General features: G+C 53.5%; 1 protein-coding gene across 3 annotated transcripts in view; it reads right to left on the bottom strand.

The window, feature by feature from the left end:
• VIPR2 (vasoactive intestinal peptide receptor 2) overlaps positions 1–14,115 on the bottom strand; it is a 100,106-nt gene that overhangs the window by 54,213 nt on the left and 31,778 nt on the right. For 2 of the 3 annotated variants that reach the window (XM_032244855.1, XM_032244856.1), the window contains exon 4: positions 12,721–12,818. The exons of the other annotated variant lie outside the window; for it this stretch is intronic. In XM_032244855.1, coding sequence (XP_032100746.1) covers positions 12,721–12,818 — 98 coding nt within the window. The remainder of the gene's footprint in view (positions 1–12,720; positions 12,819–14,115) is intronic. 3 annotated transcript variants of the gene reach the window in all.

Genomic DNA, 14,115 nt, shown 5'->3' with positions numbered 1-14,115 from the left:
CACACCACACACATGTGCAGCACACATGTACATCTGCACACCCACTGCAGCACACCCATACAGCACACACATGCTGCAGTACACCTGTACATCCACACATCCACTGCAGCACAGCTGGACACCACACACATGCTTCAGCACACCTGTACATCTGCACACCTGCTGCAGCACAGCTGGACACCTGCACACCCGCTGCAGCACAGCTGTATACCACACACATGCTGCAGCACATCTGTACATCCACACACCCACTGCAGTGCACCCATACACCACACACATGCTGCAGCACACCTGTACATCTGCACACCCACTACAGCACACCTGTACACCTGCACACCACACACCTACTGCAGCACACCTGTATACCTGCAGCAGGGCACCTGAACACCTGCACACCCCCACACTTGTAGCAGCACACCTGCACACCTGCTACAGCACACCTATACACCTGCACAATCATTGCAGCAGATTTGTACACCTGCACACTGCATACCCGCTGCAGCACATCTGTATACTTGCACACCACACACCTGCAGCAGCATACCTGTACACTTGCACACCACACACCTGCTGCAGCATACCTGTACACTTGCACACCTGCAGCAGCATATCTGTACACCTGCACACCACACACCTGCTGCAGCACACCACGCACCTGCTGCAGCACACCTGTACACCTGCAGCAGTACACCTGAACACCAGCACACCCGCTGCAGCACATCTGTACACCTGCACACTGCATATCTGCAGCAGCATACCTGTACACTTGCACACCACACCTGCTGCAGCATACCTGTACACTTGCACACCTGCAGCAGCATATCTGTACAGCTGCACACCACACAACTTCTGTAGCACACCCACACACCTGCAGCAGCACACCTATACACCTGCACACCTGCTGCAGCACAGCTGGACTCCTGCAAAGAGAGAAGACAGTCCCACCATGTTATTCACATCATGATGAGTGAGTGGACAGGACAGTGCCTCCCAAGTTGGACTAAGTCCTGACCTGAGTAGGATTTCTTGGAGAAGGTACCATCTGAGCTGGAGAGGGAGTCACACAACGATAGTGGGACAGACTGCACCCAGAGTGAAAGCAGTGAGCTCCGGAGTGCATTCAGCTCCTCCAGTCCACCTGGAAACACTGCCGGGAGCACAATCCTGGTGCCTCCAGGCCTCAGTTCCTCACCTGTGCAATGGGAATAGTCCTATCTGGCAGTCTTGTGCATTAAATTTAGAATTTCATGTAAAGTGCTTAGAACACAGTAAGCCCTCAATAACAACTATTATTATTATAACTAATATTATTAGCACATTATAGTGATTTTTGTCAGCAAGGAAACCTGAGACAAGTTTTTACATGCTTTATAACTCACGTTTCTCCATCTGTAAAACAACAACAGCAAAACCCTGTCCCACTATCTCAAAAAGTGCATGGGACCCTAACAACGAATACTTCACTAGTTGCACACTGCATAGCAGATGACAGTGTGAGGCTGCATTTCTGTGAGGGCAACGCATTCCATACCTAAAGGATGCTATGATTAGCAAGGATTGCTCTGCGAAAGGGAGAAGTTACTCATGGAAAGAAAGGAAGAGCAAATCAGGACTTAGGAAATTACTGTGAACAAAAGGGGACAGCAAATCAAAAACAAGGCAGGCACCAAAGGAGACACCCAGCACAGACACGCTGGGGCCACACGCAGAGACCACCTCCTGTGACCATCGCAATCCCTGGTGACCCCCACACAGACACGCTGGAACCACGCACACATGCACAGAGGCCACCTCCTATGACCATTTTAGCAAACTGGTAAAGCCTGGATTCCTTGGGAACCTCCTTCACCCCAGGAGCTCCACAGAAGCATCGAACTGTGGTTGGTGGAACTGGAGCGACACAAGTGAGATTAACAGGCGGCTTTGCACACGACGCAGAAGATGAGGGCTGATGTTTCGCCTGCTGGTGCAAATCCCCTGCTCACGGATAAGTCTGTGGCTGCCCCTTCTGAGCTGTGTCCCCATATGGTAAAATGTGGTCATGGGATTGCCAGGGGAGTGAATGAGATGGTCCATACAGCGTTTAGCATGGCTCCAGGTGCTCCGTGAATGCTCAATAATTTAAGCTATTTGGTTTGATATGATGATGAAAGGCATTTTTATAATGGGAGGGATGTGAAATGTTGTGTAATCCCACAACCGCAGCCCTCCGTGCTTCCTTTGCACATGCTGACCTCACAGGGGGCCCAGGGCAAGCTCTGCCCCACACACTCCTTTTCCTTCATTAGCATCAGCAGTGGGGGGATGAGGGGCCACAAGACCTGCCTGGCCTCCTCCCGTGTTCCCGGGACACAAGCACTGGCTGGTGCCACAGGAGGAGGTGGGCAGTCAGACCTGCGGCCGGGAGCCTGCCTGGCCCTGAGGGCTGCTTCCCAGTCAGTTGGGCCTGGCCCTGTCCTTGTTCCATGAGCCTGAGCAACCGCAGTTAGAAAAGCCACCTGGGCCGGGGGCGGGGGCTCACACATGTAATCCCAGCACTTTGGGAGGCTGAGGTGGGTGGATTACTTGAGGCCAGGAGTCTCTACTAAAAATACAAAAATTGGCCAAGCTGGTGGGGTACGTCTATAGTCCTAGCTACTTGGGAGGCTGAGGCACGAGAATCACTTGAACCTGGGAAGTGGAGGTTGCAGTGAGCCGAGATGGCACCACTGCACTCCTGGGCAGTGGTTAGTCTCTCAGAAAACAGAGGTGAGAACCTCCCAGGGCTTTCCTGTGAAGACAGAGTCAGATGCCGACGTGACGTCTTCCCACCTGCACAGCCTGCCCACCTCTGCCTGAGCTGTGGACGCTGCAGGCTGAGCCCGTTTTAAGCAAAAGGGTACAGCAGTGGATGGCTGGGGCCCAGAGTGAAATCGGCGAATCTGACGCTCGTGAAGCTGAGAGCACTGGTGCGACAGGAGCAGGTCTTAACCTGTCCCCGCAGACAGGCCCTGCCACCATGTTCTAATCTGAGGTCAGAGAGAGGAGACAGTGAACTGAGTACCCCATTGACCCTCTCCTCTGGGATTTTCTCCTCAAGATGACAGGGTGAGGAGGGTTTCTGGGTTCTGGTCTGCCACTGCCCTTTGAGATATTTATCTTCAAATATTCATTTCCTTTCCCATTTTAAACTGAAGAGCCTTGACTCATTCCAGATTGCACAGCCTCCGGTATCAAAATAACTTGAACCAAATCACCAAAATAACCTCCTTCCATGAGCAATTTCAGGATGCTTTTTGGCAGGAGGCTGTTTTCACCGGGATTTGCATGTCTGCCAGAGGGACGTGTTCGGTGTTTGCAATGTGGCTTTCTGCTTGGAAGGCCTGTGGCTCGGTGTCTTGGAGTCCTGGGCCCTGGGCATCTCATGGGCTGGGCAGTGGCATGGGGCCGCCACCAAGAGCTGCCTCCCTTCTGTTCACAAGAGCTAGACGTTGGGAGCACAGGCTGTGACTCGTTACACACACAAGCATGTGAGTGTGCTGCAGCCTCTCCAGGGACAGCGGGTGGCCCGGGGGAGTCAAGGCAGGTGGAACAGCCATCCACGTCCACGTTGGTGCTGTCCACTTGGAGAACCTGTCCAAACAGCAGAGATGCTGCTCCCAAGCTGAGAAGCTCAGTCCTGATGGCGGGAGCAGAACACGTTTCTTCAAGACACTGGCAGTTACTGGAGGAAGGTGAGAGGCAAACGTGATTATATTTTTATCTAAAAACACTGTAGACTTTGACAGCTTTGTGTGCACATTTACTTTTCCATAGGTTGAGACTGAAAACGTCAACACAGGAGGCTGGTCTTGTCAGTCTTCTCAGAGGTCATCCTTGAGGGAAGCGGGAAACTCAGACCAACCGTGATTTAAGAAGTGCCCATTAGCAGAAGTCACACCAGGCACTGTGGCTCCTTGCTGATGTTTGAGGGTGCTGGTGGATGCGGCTGGGGCTCAGTCCCACTACAGACCCTGACTCTGCTGTAGCGAGGAGCCCCTGGGCCACCCCATGGGCATTGACCTCATGTAGTGATGTCTCGGTCGGGGCTGACGTGATCTTGGGAAAGTCTTGCCGGAAGTGAGGAGCCTCTCTACTTTATTCAGGGGAGATTTTTAAAAAGTCTTATTTCTCACAAAAATAACCACTTCCCTGGGCCAAAGGCTCCCCTGCAGTGTGCCAGTGCAGACAGGGGGCTCAGGATCCGAGATGGGAATAAGGAGCTGTTCCACCCACAACAGGCAGGTACCCAAAGGCTAGATGGCTGCAATCCAGCCCAAGGGGCCTGATCTGGAGAGGGGAGAGCCCACAGCATCCCCGGGTCTGGAGAGGGGAGACCCTGCAGTGTCCCTGGGTCTGGAGCGAGGAGAGCCTGCAGTGTCTGTGGGTCTGGAGAAGGGAGAGGTCCCAAAGCATCCCTGGGTCTCCTGGACAGTGGCCATCCCATGCCTGGTGCTGATGCACACCCTTTGTGCCTGCCCCTTTCAGGGCAGGTGGTCAGGCCTGGGTGATGGAAAGGGAGCAGGCAGGTGAAGGGTAGGAGGGGAATCCTGCTCATATCTGTAACGGGAAAGTCTGCCTTCACCTCTCAAGGAAAGGCTTGATTTTTAGGGGAATGATTTCCAAATCATTTAAGAGGCCCCAAGAGGAGAGATGCAGAGGGCGGGATGGTTTCTCTTACTGCAGCTCTGGTCTCGTTCTTCACAGGGGAGGCTCCTCCCCTCCGCTCCATGCCCAGGGGAGCCAGGGCCTCGCCTCTGCCATCTGGGATGTGGAAACAGTGGCTTCACTTCCAGACTCAGCAGAGGAAGAGGCCATCGGTGTCTCTGATGAGCATGTGGGAACTCGCCCCTCGTATCTTTCTGTCTGAGGAGTGGGGACATCATTAGACACAGGCCAGAGAGTGCCCGAGGCTCACAGAGAGTTGTGCCCATGGCTGCTTCTGACATTGGCCATCAGCTGAGCTCAGCCCTTAGGAGCCCTTTGGAGCCTCTGACCCATTGGACATGGCTGGCACTCAGGAGCTGGAGCTGCTGGGAGTCCCAGGTGCAGCCACGTGCACTCCCTGGAGGAGCAGCAGAGACATCCTTGGGAGGGAAGAGTGGTGTCCTGTTCCTCCTGAATAAGGGCTGGTTTCCCAGGGAAGGAAGAGTGCACTGCTGTTACCCTAAGTGAGGACACGTGAACGCTGAGCCTGCGGTGATAATTGCAGTGTGATTTCGCAGCTTCTTCACGGGGTGACATCCGGCTCTGGTGGTGACATTTTGAAGAGGAAGATCCTGTGTGCACAGGGCTGTTAGGCAGGCAGCCCACAGTCACCGTGACTCTGTGCCGAGCCACGCACCTTGGTTTAAGCAATGTGTTTCCTTTGTGGTGTGTCTGAGTTACAGGGAGAACTGATTTTCCTTTAAAATCCAAACATGACATTTCTGAAGTACAGAAACAGTCAGAGACATTTGGAGTTTTTTATCCCATTGAGGCCTAGTTCATGCATAGAGTTTGGGATTAAAAAAGGCAACTGACCTTGGAATTGGAGGCCGTTGCTTTGCTACCAAATATTCATACTTTGCTTTGAAACATGTGCCTGGCAGCTCTCCTGAACCTAATCCCAAGAAGAAATCAGGCAGATCAGAAAGACCCCGGCAAAGCTGCTTCACGAAATGAGAAGGCTGGAGCCTGTGAGGGCATCATGGCCACAAAGACGGAGCAGGGCTGGAGAGTGCTCCAGGTTAAAGCGGACAGCCACCACAACCACACCCTGCGTGCTATACTGGCCTGGAGATAGGACCCTCGACAGCACATCAGATGACAGCATTAGTGAAAGTGGGGCTGTTCCTAAATTTGATGACACTACTGAAGTGATTTAAGAGACTAGCGCTGCTTCTAGGGGATTCCCCTAATATTTAAGGGGTGAAGAGGTGCTGTGTGCAACACACCCTCAAATGACTGTGTGCTACACACACCCAATGTGAGGGGCGGGCAACGCTCACAGCCACTGACAGGGCTCACAATCAGGGAACCTGGCCTTGTTCTCGCAACTAACTTCAAAACAGCTTTTAGGAAAGATACAGCAGAGAGAATGTGACAGCTGTTTTCTCAGTGTCCTGACAAAGTTCGTGGCTCAAAGGCAAACCTGGTACAGACTTAAGTGGTTTTTTAATACTTAAAAGTTGATTTTTGTAAATATAAAGCCAATATATTCTCATTTTTGAAACAGCAGAAAATAGGGAAAGAGGGCTTTTGAGAGCGAAAGCATGAGTGTTACCAGGAGCCCAGGCTCAAGGCCCTGCTGTTCTGCCCCTTTGGCCGCTATCCCCCCCACGGTGGTCTCCACAAGCCCCCTGCTCCTATTCGGGTTGCAAATCACACTGACGTGACAGGTGGTGCCAGCCTGACAGGCGGTAGGTGAATCCCTTCAAAACTCTTTCTTCTCTCTCTTTTTTAAGTCTTTAACAGACCTCCCTAGTACCCGGCATTTTGGGTTTCCATACTTTCTTTGTCCTGGAATGTGTGCTGTGTGTGCATCCTGGGGGGCTGGTGCAGTGTCCGGTGAGCATTGGAGGCTCCTGGCAACAGCTGCAGGACGCTGACTTTTCAGAACCAGTGCCCCTGCCCCACTCCTCTGTGGGGCCCAAGAGCCAGCTGCTGGGTGCCCGAGCTGAACATCTGCTGCCCATATACAGGCCTCCCCTTAAGGGGAGCAGCAGGTAGGCTGGACCCTTCCCCAGAGCATAACACCAGGGGTCCCGCCAAAGGCTGCCCAAGCCCAAAGACAGACCTCATCTCCATGTGCCCCAGCCACATACTCCTTCATGCAGAGCCTGGTGTGCAGACCCCACTGCCTCGGATGGTCCATCCTGTGCCAGGCATGCACCTCCCCTCCTCCGGCATTGGCAGCTCCATGCCCAGATGTGTCTGGCATGCCGTCATGGCCCCGGTGCTGGTGTTTTTTCGGGGTTCCCTGTCCCATGCTGGACATGATCCCGGTGTGCTCCTCCATCCTTCCATCTTCCTGACCACCTGGACCTTTAATTCCTTCGCCTTCATCTCCCTCCCTTTAGGAGAATCTTCCCTAGTGGATTCCCTTAGAACTTAAAGAAACTGGAGACCCAGTTGCCATCCCTGGACACCAGGGTTTCCATGCATTTCCTTCTTAACCTCCCTCCCTGATACTGTATCTCCTTTGGCTGGGAAAAGACACATCCGTTTATCTGGAAAGTATTAAGCATTACTTGCACAGATTCAGTTAGAACTGAACAGCAGAAATGTGCTCATAATCCTGTCTGGTTGTGCCAGGTGACTGCCGAATGATTTCTGCCCCCGCCTGAGGTCTGTCTTGTGAGCCCTGCAGCAGCCGCAGGTCCAGCTCTCATCTTGACCCACCTGTGGATGCTTCTGTGGTACTGTGTCCATGGCCGAGCCCACACTGTCTGTGGCTGCCTTGCTGTCCCCATTTCCATCACTCAACGAGCCCACAACCCCGTGGCTTGTCCCAAGCTTGGCACCTGCTGAGCCTGAGGACCATGAGGGGAAGCTTCCTTCTGAAACACTCCTCCTCTCAGAGGCAATTTGGGGCAGGCTGCTCTGGGGGTCTCTGCCAGACTCCTCCTGGTACCCTGGGAGGCTAGTGTCCTTGTGGGGCTGCTGGAGGGTTGGCGGGATGATCAGATGATGCTTCCCAGAAAGGTGCCCGCAGGGCCAGCTGCTGTGATCTTTGTCGTCAGAGATGGGAGCCTGGGGAGTGAAGTTTGTTGTCAGTGGGAACAAGTCACCACAGTGGTCTGAGTGTCGGAGGAGGGCACAGGCTTATTTTTAGGGATGTGGCGTCACACGGAAGAAATGTGTACACTTGAAGCATGGGAAGGCTGAAATGCCAAACAGTTCTCTTGGCTAAATTTAGCAGAAGTGTTCTTTATTTAAGAACGGAGTTAACAAATATATAACACAAAAGACTTACGAGAGCCGCTGCCTTGTGTGCCCACCATGGCGTGCTGCTGGGGCCACTCCTGGGGACCCCACACTCTGCCCCAGCCATCTCTGCCGCAGAAGCAATGGCAGGGGCTGCGCGTGCCCAGGGTCTTAGAGATTCAACTGCATTAGCCCTGCCTGACCCTGACTCAACGAGGGAGGCCCCCACTCCGCATTCTTTTGGCAGTGCCGGAGATGAAATCCAAATCACAAAGGAGAATTCCCACTCCCTTGGGCTTTTGATACAAACTATGCTTTTCAGTGCCCTGTTTCAAGATACACAGGCTTGAAGAGGCACCTTTCAGAAGCTGAGTAGCAATTCTAGCTATTCCAGATGCATAGGCAGAGATTTTTGGGCCTGATCCCAGGAGCAGGACAGGGTGGCCACAGGGCTTTGTGTGAAGTCACTCAGCCATTGATGAGTGACAGCTGGGTGGATTCTCAGGCCTAGACTGCTGAGGCCAAGGATTCTAGACTCTCATGTCAGGACTCCAGGCTCTGCCTCTGACTGGCATCAGCTGGAAACATTCTCGAAAGGCAGGGTGGGTCTCAGGCCCCACACAGACCCACAGGGCCAGAGCCTGCGAGTCCAAGTCCCAGGGGCTCCTCAGTGGCCTCTTGGAAGCCTGAGCCCTGCCTGAGCTAGCAGAATCCCCAGCCTCACACCGGCCTGGGTGCTGCAGCTCCCATCCTCTGCCTGAGCTATTCTGTTGCCTTTGGTGGTTCTTGTTCTGTATCCCACACAATGGGAACCCCAGCCCCACCCATCCGCACAGAAGGGATGTGATGGGATGAAGGGCAGGGCAGGGCGGTTGGGCCCCAGCACATGGCTCGGGGAACCCCCCACATTTGGTGATCCTGAGCCCTCAATCTGGTGGTGGTGTTGCTCGAGAACCACGGCTTACAGGGAACACGGTTGGGAAAGGGGAGAGGAGTGGCTGTGGAGTGCAAGGGCCGCAGCTGCCGCCCCTTGATACACTGTGGGGTGGAACCCTTTACTCAGTGAAGACTCAAGGCCTAAAATGGACATGTTCTTCCCTCAGGCTTAAAAGCCGGTCTTGGCAGGAGGAGGACACAGACAGGAGGGCCTCGAATGCAGAGGCTGAACCCTGGTCAGTGTACCCGCTTCACGATCTGACTGCGGCAGGTGAGACCCCAAACAGAGGCCCAGACCATGGCCTGTGCAGCCCCTCGGGCTCCAGGTCTGGATGAGACGCAGCTGCTCAGCAGCATCCAGGGCTGCCCCAGGGCCCTCTGGTCCCCAGAGCCCTTATCCTCCCAGGGGCTCCCACACCCACATTTCTGCTGATTCCCTCACACACATAGCCAAGTCTGTAGCTTTTGTGGAGACTAAATTTTTTCTTGAATTTAATTGATTTTGAAAACAATAAACAATAATTATTGCACACACAACACCAGGGCAGACTTTGGCTCTGTGCAAGCAGGAAACACAACTAAAAGTGCGAATCTGGGAAGCAAGTGGGCACCGACGGGATGAAGCATGAGCTCCGGGCAGGAGAAACCCTGTTCAATTAGGCTCCCAGGCAGCTCTGCACTGACCGATGGGCCAACCTGGCCCTGGGCAGTGCGCGTCCATCCTGTGGCTGCCTGGGACCTGTCCTGGTGCTTGCAGCCTCTGGAACGCCCTGCGCTATGTGCTGTCACTCCATGTTGGAAACGAGTCCCTAAACCAACCAAGTATTCAAAGTATTCAAAGAGCAGGAACTGCAACAGGAAGAAAAATTATTCATTTTGGTTTTGTGCCATCCTTTTCTTTGCTTTCTCACTTTAAAATATTTAGACTTTCTAATCCCTTAGCAGTGAATATGCATTTATAATATTCGCAGAATCTCTGAAATGTTTAATTAAGAAGAAAAATAATTCTTCAGACTAAACAGCAAAGCATGAGGGGATAACAGAGCTCATGCAGGCAGGGTTTAGTTGCAGGCCTTTCTGAAGGACCAATAGACCCGGAAGAGCTTTCCACGTGTCCCCGGGATGCCTCCCAGAGTGTGCCCAGGGGAGACAGGAGGTGAGGAGCTTGCGCACGACTTCTGTGAGCTGACATTGCCAGAGTAGGTGGTGGCTGTCACTGCCTCCAAGATCCACGTCACTCGTTATAACCCAGGCCAGGGCTCAGAATAGCGGTTCCCAGGGAATGCTTATTCGTGGAGTGAATAAAGGAAGGAAGAATAAATGAAGGAGCATCAGGCCCAGGCCTTCTGAAGGAGCCTGCACACACGGGGCTGGGGGCGACGCTGCTGGGGGTCTGAAGGAGCCTACACACACGGGGCTCGGGGGGACGCTGCTGGGGGTCTTGGTCTCTGCTCTTCACCAGCACTCTGTCCTAATGTCTCCCAGGCATGGCTGCTGGCCAGGTGCAGATGAAGATGAAGACTCAGAGGTGGTGCCCCCAATTTACCGGGGATCCCACCTGGACCTTGGAATCCCACCCAGGCTATAGGAGTCCCCAAGACGCCTGGCCGCTCCCTTTCCTATGGAAGCCTGGGGCAGACAGGATTGTCACTGCTGTGATTTCACACACCACAGCCAGTTGTCAACCATGGTGTGTGATGACAGAGGCCACAATGTTCCTCTTCTCCCTGGCTGGGCTGGTGCAGCCATGAACCTGGGGACCCTCACAGAGAAGGGCCTTCCTCAAGGGCTCCGTGCATGATGGAGCTGGGACCTCAACACTCAACTTAGTCTTCCCTCAATTCAACTGGATGCCATGGGGGAGAGCGCATCTTAGACGGTTCACAGGTCAATGTGGTCCCCAGCCAGGTGGCTCCTGCAGGTGCCTTCAACCCATGCAGGGAGGACAGAGGGGCCAGGAGCTGCCCCAACCAGATGGCAACAAGCAGACTGCGTGGGAATCAGACCGACGGGGCCTGGCTGTGACTGCTCTCGAGTGGGGAGCACACCTCACCTCTCCCCTAAGCCTCAGCTTCTCCATCCATGCAGTGGGCTGTTTTCAAGCCTAACTGAAGTAACGTGATGACAGCGGGCTCACAGTAATGCCCACCAACATCAGCCACCGCCACCATCACCCTTATCCACTGGCCACGTGATACGGTTTGCCTATGTCCTCACCCAAATCTCATCCTGAATTGTAGCTCCCATAATTCTGATGTGTGGTGGGAGGGGCCCAGTAGGAGATCATTGAGTCATGAGGCGGTTCCCCATACTGTTCTCACGGTAGTGAATCAGTCTGATGAGATCTGATGGTTTTATAAGGGGTTTCCCTTTTTGCCTGGCTCTCATTCTCTCTCTTGTCTGCTGCCACGTAAGACGTGCCTTTTACCTTCTGCCATGATTATGAGACCTCCCTAGCCACGTGGAACTGTGAGTCTATCAAACCTCTTTTTCTTTATAACTTACCCAGTCTTGGGTACATCTTTATCAGCAGTGTGAAAACGAACTAATATTCCATGGGTTAGGAGTTTTATCTTCCAATTGTTGGGATATTGGCTACTCACTTACTTCCAATTTTAGTATACGTGCCACTGAAGCCAGCACAACTCACTGCCTTTCCTAGGGTTAATAATCTGGTGGAGAAAGAGCTGGCTTAGAGTTGTGAATCTTAGAGAAGTGAGCAAAGGAAGCCTCTGTGAGAAAGAAGTCAGGCTCATGCCCCCAAGAAGCAGTCAGGCAGCATCGCTGTCCCCTGGGGACCCAGAGGGCAGAAGCCACACCTCCAGGAGGGGCAGGTGGAGCAGGGGCAGGGCAGGAGGTGATTCACCCGGGAGCTGATGGTTTTGCTGGGAATTCTGTGGGCTTGTAGAACATCTGTATGTGGGGAGTGTGATACTTCCCGGGGCTCCTTAAAGCAGCCTCCAACGCATCCCCGGCCCCCGTCTCGCCCTGTGTGGGGACCACGCTCTGCACACACCTCTGGCTGCAGGTTGGTACGGCGCGTGCCACCCACATGGTGCTGCCAGGGCTGCGGGGGAGGATGGCGGTCTGTCTGGTGATAAACCACAGGTGGACGTTGCAGCGGAGTGAACCCTCAGGAGGAGCAGCCACCTGAGGTGGGGCTGGGGAAGTTTGCGGATGGACGGGAGCAGAGCTTAAGGCCACACATCCCACACTCAGGAAAAATATCCTCATTACTGAAAGATCACAGCCCTGCAGAAGGGTTCACAGTGAACATCATACGGAGAGCCCCAGAACACTGTGGCAAGTTTGTGCAGCCCTGATGGGGGTGTCCCCAACTCATTCTGGGCCCCCGGCTCCCAGATGCCTCTTGGCCAAGGATAAACCAGGTCTCTCAGCTTGAAAAGACACCCTAGCTGTGGTCACATCTCCTGCTGTAGGCTCAGGGCTCAAGAAACCAGGGCACTGGCTGCTCAATGTCCCAGAATGCGGCAAAATCTTAAATGGGACAGAAATCCAAATGCAGAAAGGACGCGCTCTCCAGGACCCATCTGAACAGTTACTTTCAGGCAGGTGGGACCACTCTCAGGTTCTCTTCACCATCTTCCAGACACACAGACAGCAGATCAAGAAAACCTGCCTTTCCCTGCCTGCAAAATGACGAACAATCCAACAATTCCAAGTGCTGACAGGAGAATGGAAACAGGGTCATTGCTTAATTTGGAAAATGGAAGTAGTGTTGGTACTCAGAGGATTATTTAGGGGAAACATCTGAATAATTCTTGCCGGGTGGGAGGAGCTGCTGCTGCAGTGTGAGGACACAGAACCCAACCGCCGCAGCACCACACGCGAGCCTACCTTGCCCTCATCCTCCGGGTCGCTGTAGCCACAGGCATCTATGAAATCCGGGAAAGTCTCCGACCACCCATCACTCGTACAGTTTTTGCTTATGTTTCCTGGAAAGTGAAATTCAGATATTTTATTTGCAAATCCATGAAAACTGGCCTTAGAAGGCACCATTTGGTCCGTGCTGAGCCTGTGCTATCTTAAAATGTTTCCCATGCCCAGGGGTCAGCTAGGAGACATGGCTGCCCCTCGAAAAAACTTCCTTGGCCTCCTTGTCCATGTGACCTGGCCAGCAGGCCACCTCTAGGGGGCCTGAGATGTGAGTGAATGCACTGTGTCATAAATCATCATTACCACAGCTGGAAGTGTAGCTCTTTTGGGTCAGAATGAAAATTCTTAATAGATTCTTACATTCTGCCACCATAAGTGATATTTGCAGCCAAGCACTGACCATCCTGGAGCCAGGTGCTTCACCTGCCCCAGGTCCTGACAGCACCCTCCCTCCTCCCTACTAGGCCCTCACCACCAACCCTGACCCAGTAGGGCAGGTTCCACTTGGCCACTGGTATTGGAAGAAAGGATGGAGGAATTACAGTTTAATCACATGAAACCAAGGCAGTTATGCCCTTACAATATCATCATTTGCTCCTAAACAAGTAAAATCATATGTAAGCTCAGAAATTCGATGTTCTTTGTATTTGTGTGTGTCCTTAGCAGATGGGGCCACACGGAACAGTGATAAAGCTCTCAAGGGTGTCCGAGGCATAAGAATGAAACCAGGCACTGAACCCCATGCCAGCCTTGCCCTGAGCATGGCTGCATGGCCTCAGGATCACCCCACCGCAGAGCCCACAAGGCCGGACCCCTCCATGCACCCCTGAGCCTGGTGTGGCTGGAGCGGGGCACCTGTCTCCCTGCCTGGGGGACTGGAAGGGCCTGGGGCTTTGGAGTTATCCAATATATTCGCTCTCATGACTTTAATTTCAAGAAAACCTTGCAAGACAGACTTGGTGGGCACTGCTGTTCCCATTTTACAGAAGAGGAAAACAAAGCTTTGAGGACTTAGTAGTCTGAGTGGGGTGCATGTGTGATTCTTGTCATGCACTGGTGAGAGGCAGAGAGAGGGCCCGGCCAGGCCCTGACTCTACCAGGGAGGAGTGGGTAGGAGGCTGGTCTCAGCAAGGCCACAGGGCTGGTCCTACCCATTGGCACCCCGACACTGTCACCAACTGGGGGCTCTGACTACAAGACCCACACCTCACACAGTGAGCTCCAGGGGGTTCTGGGGGCTGCTTAGCTGCAGAGGCCCCCATACACAGTGGAGGCAAAACAGACCCCTAAAGGGGGCAATACTCCTAGACGTCTGGTTCCACTGCCCCAATTTATGGACAAGGAGACAGGCCCACA

This window comes from Sapajus apella, unplaced genomic scaffold, assembly GCF_009761245.1.
Source record: "Sapajus apella isolate SASKATOON/1434 unplaced genomic scaffold, GSC_monkey_1.0 scaffold56, whole genome shotgun sequence".
NCBI classification, from domain to species: Eukaryota; Metazoa; Chordata; class Mammalia; order Primates; family Cebidae; genus Sapajus; species Sapajus apella.
The sequence above is the reverse complement of the archived record's forward strand: the minus strand, read 5'-3'. Positions and strand labels throughout refer to the sequence as shown.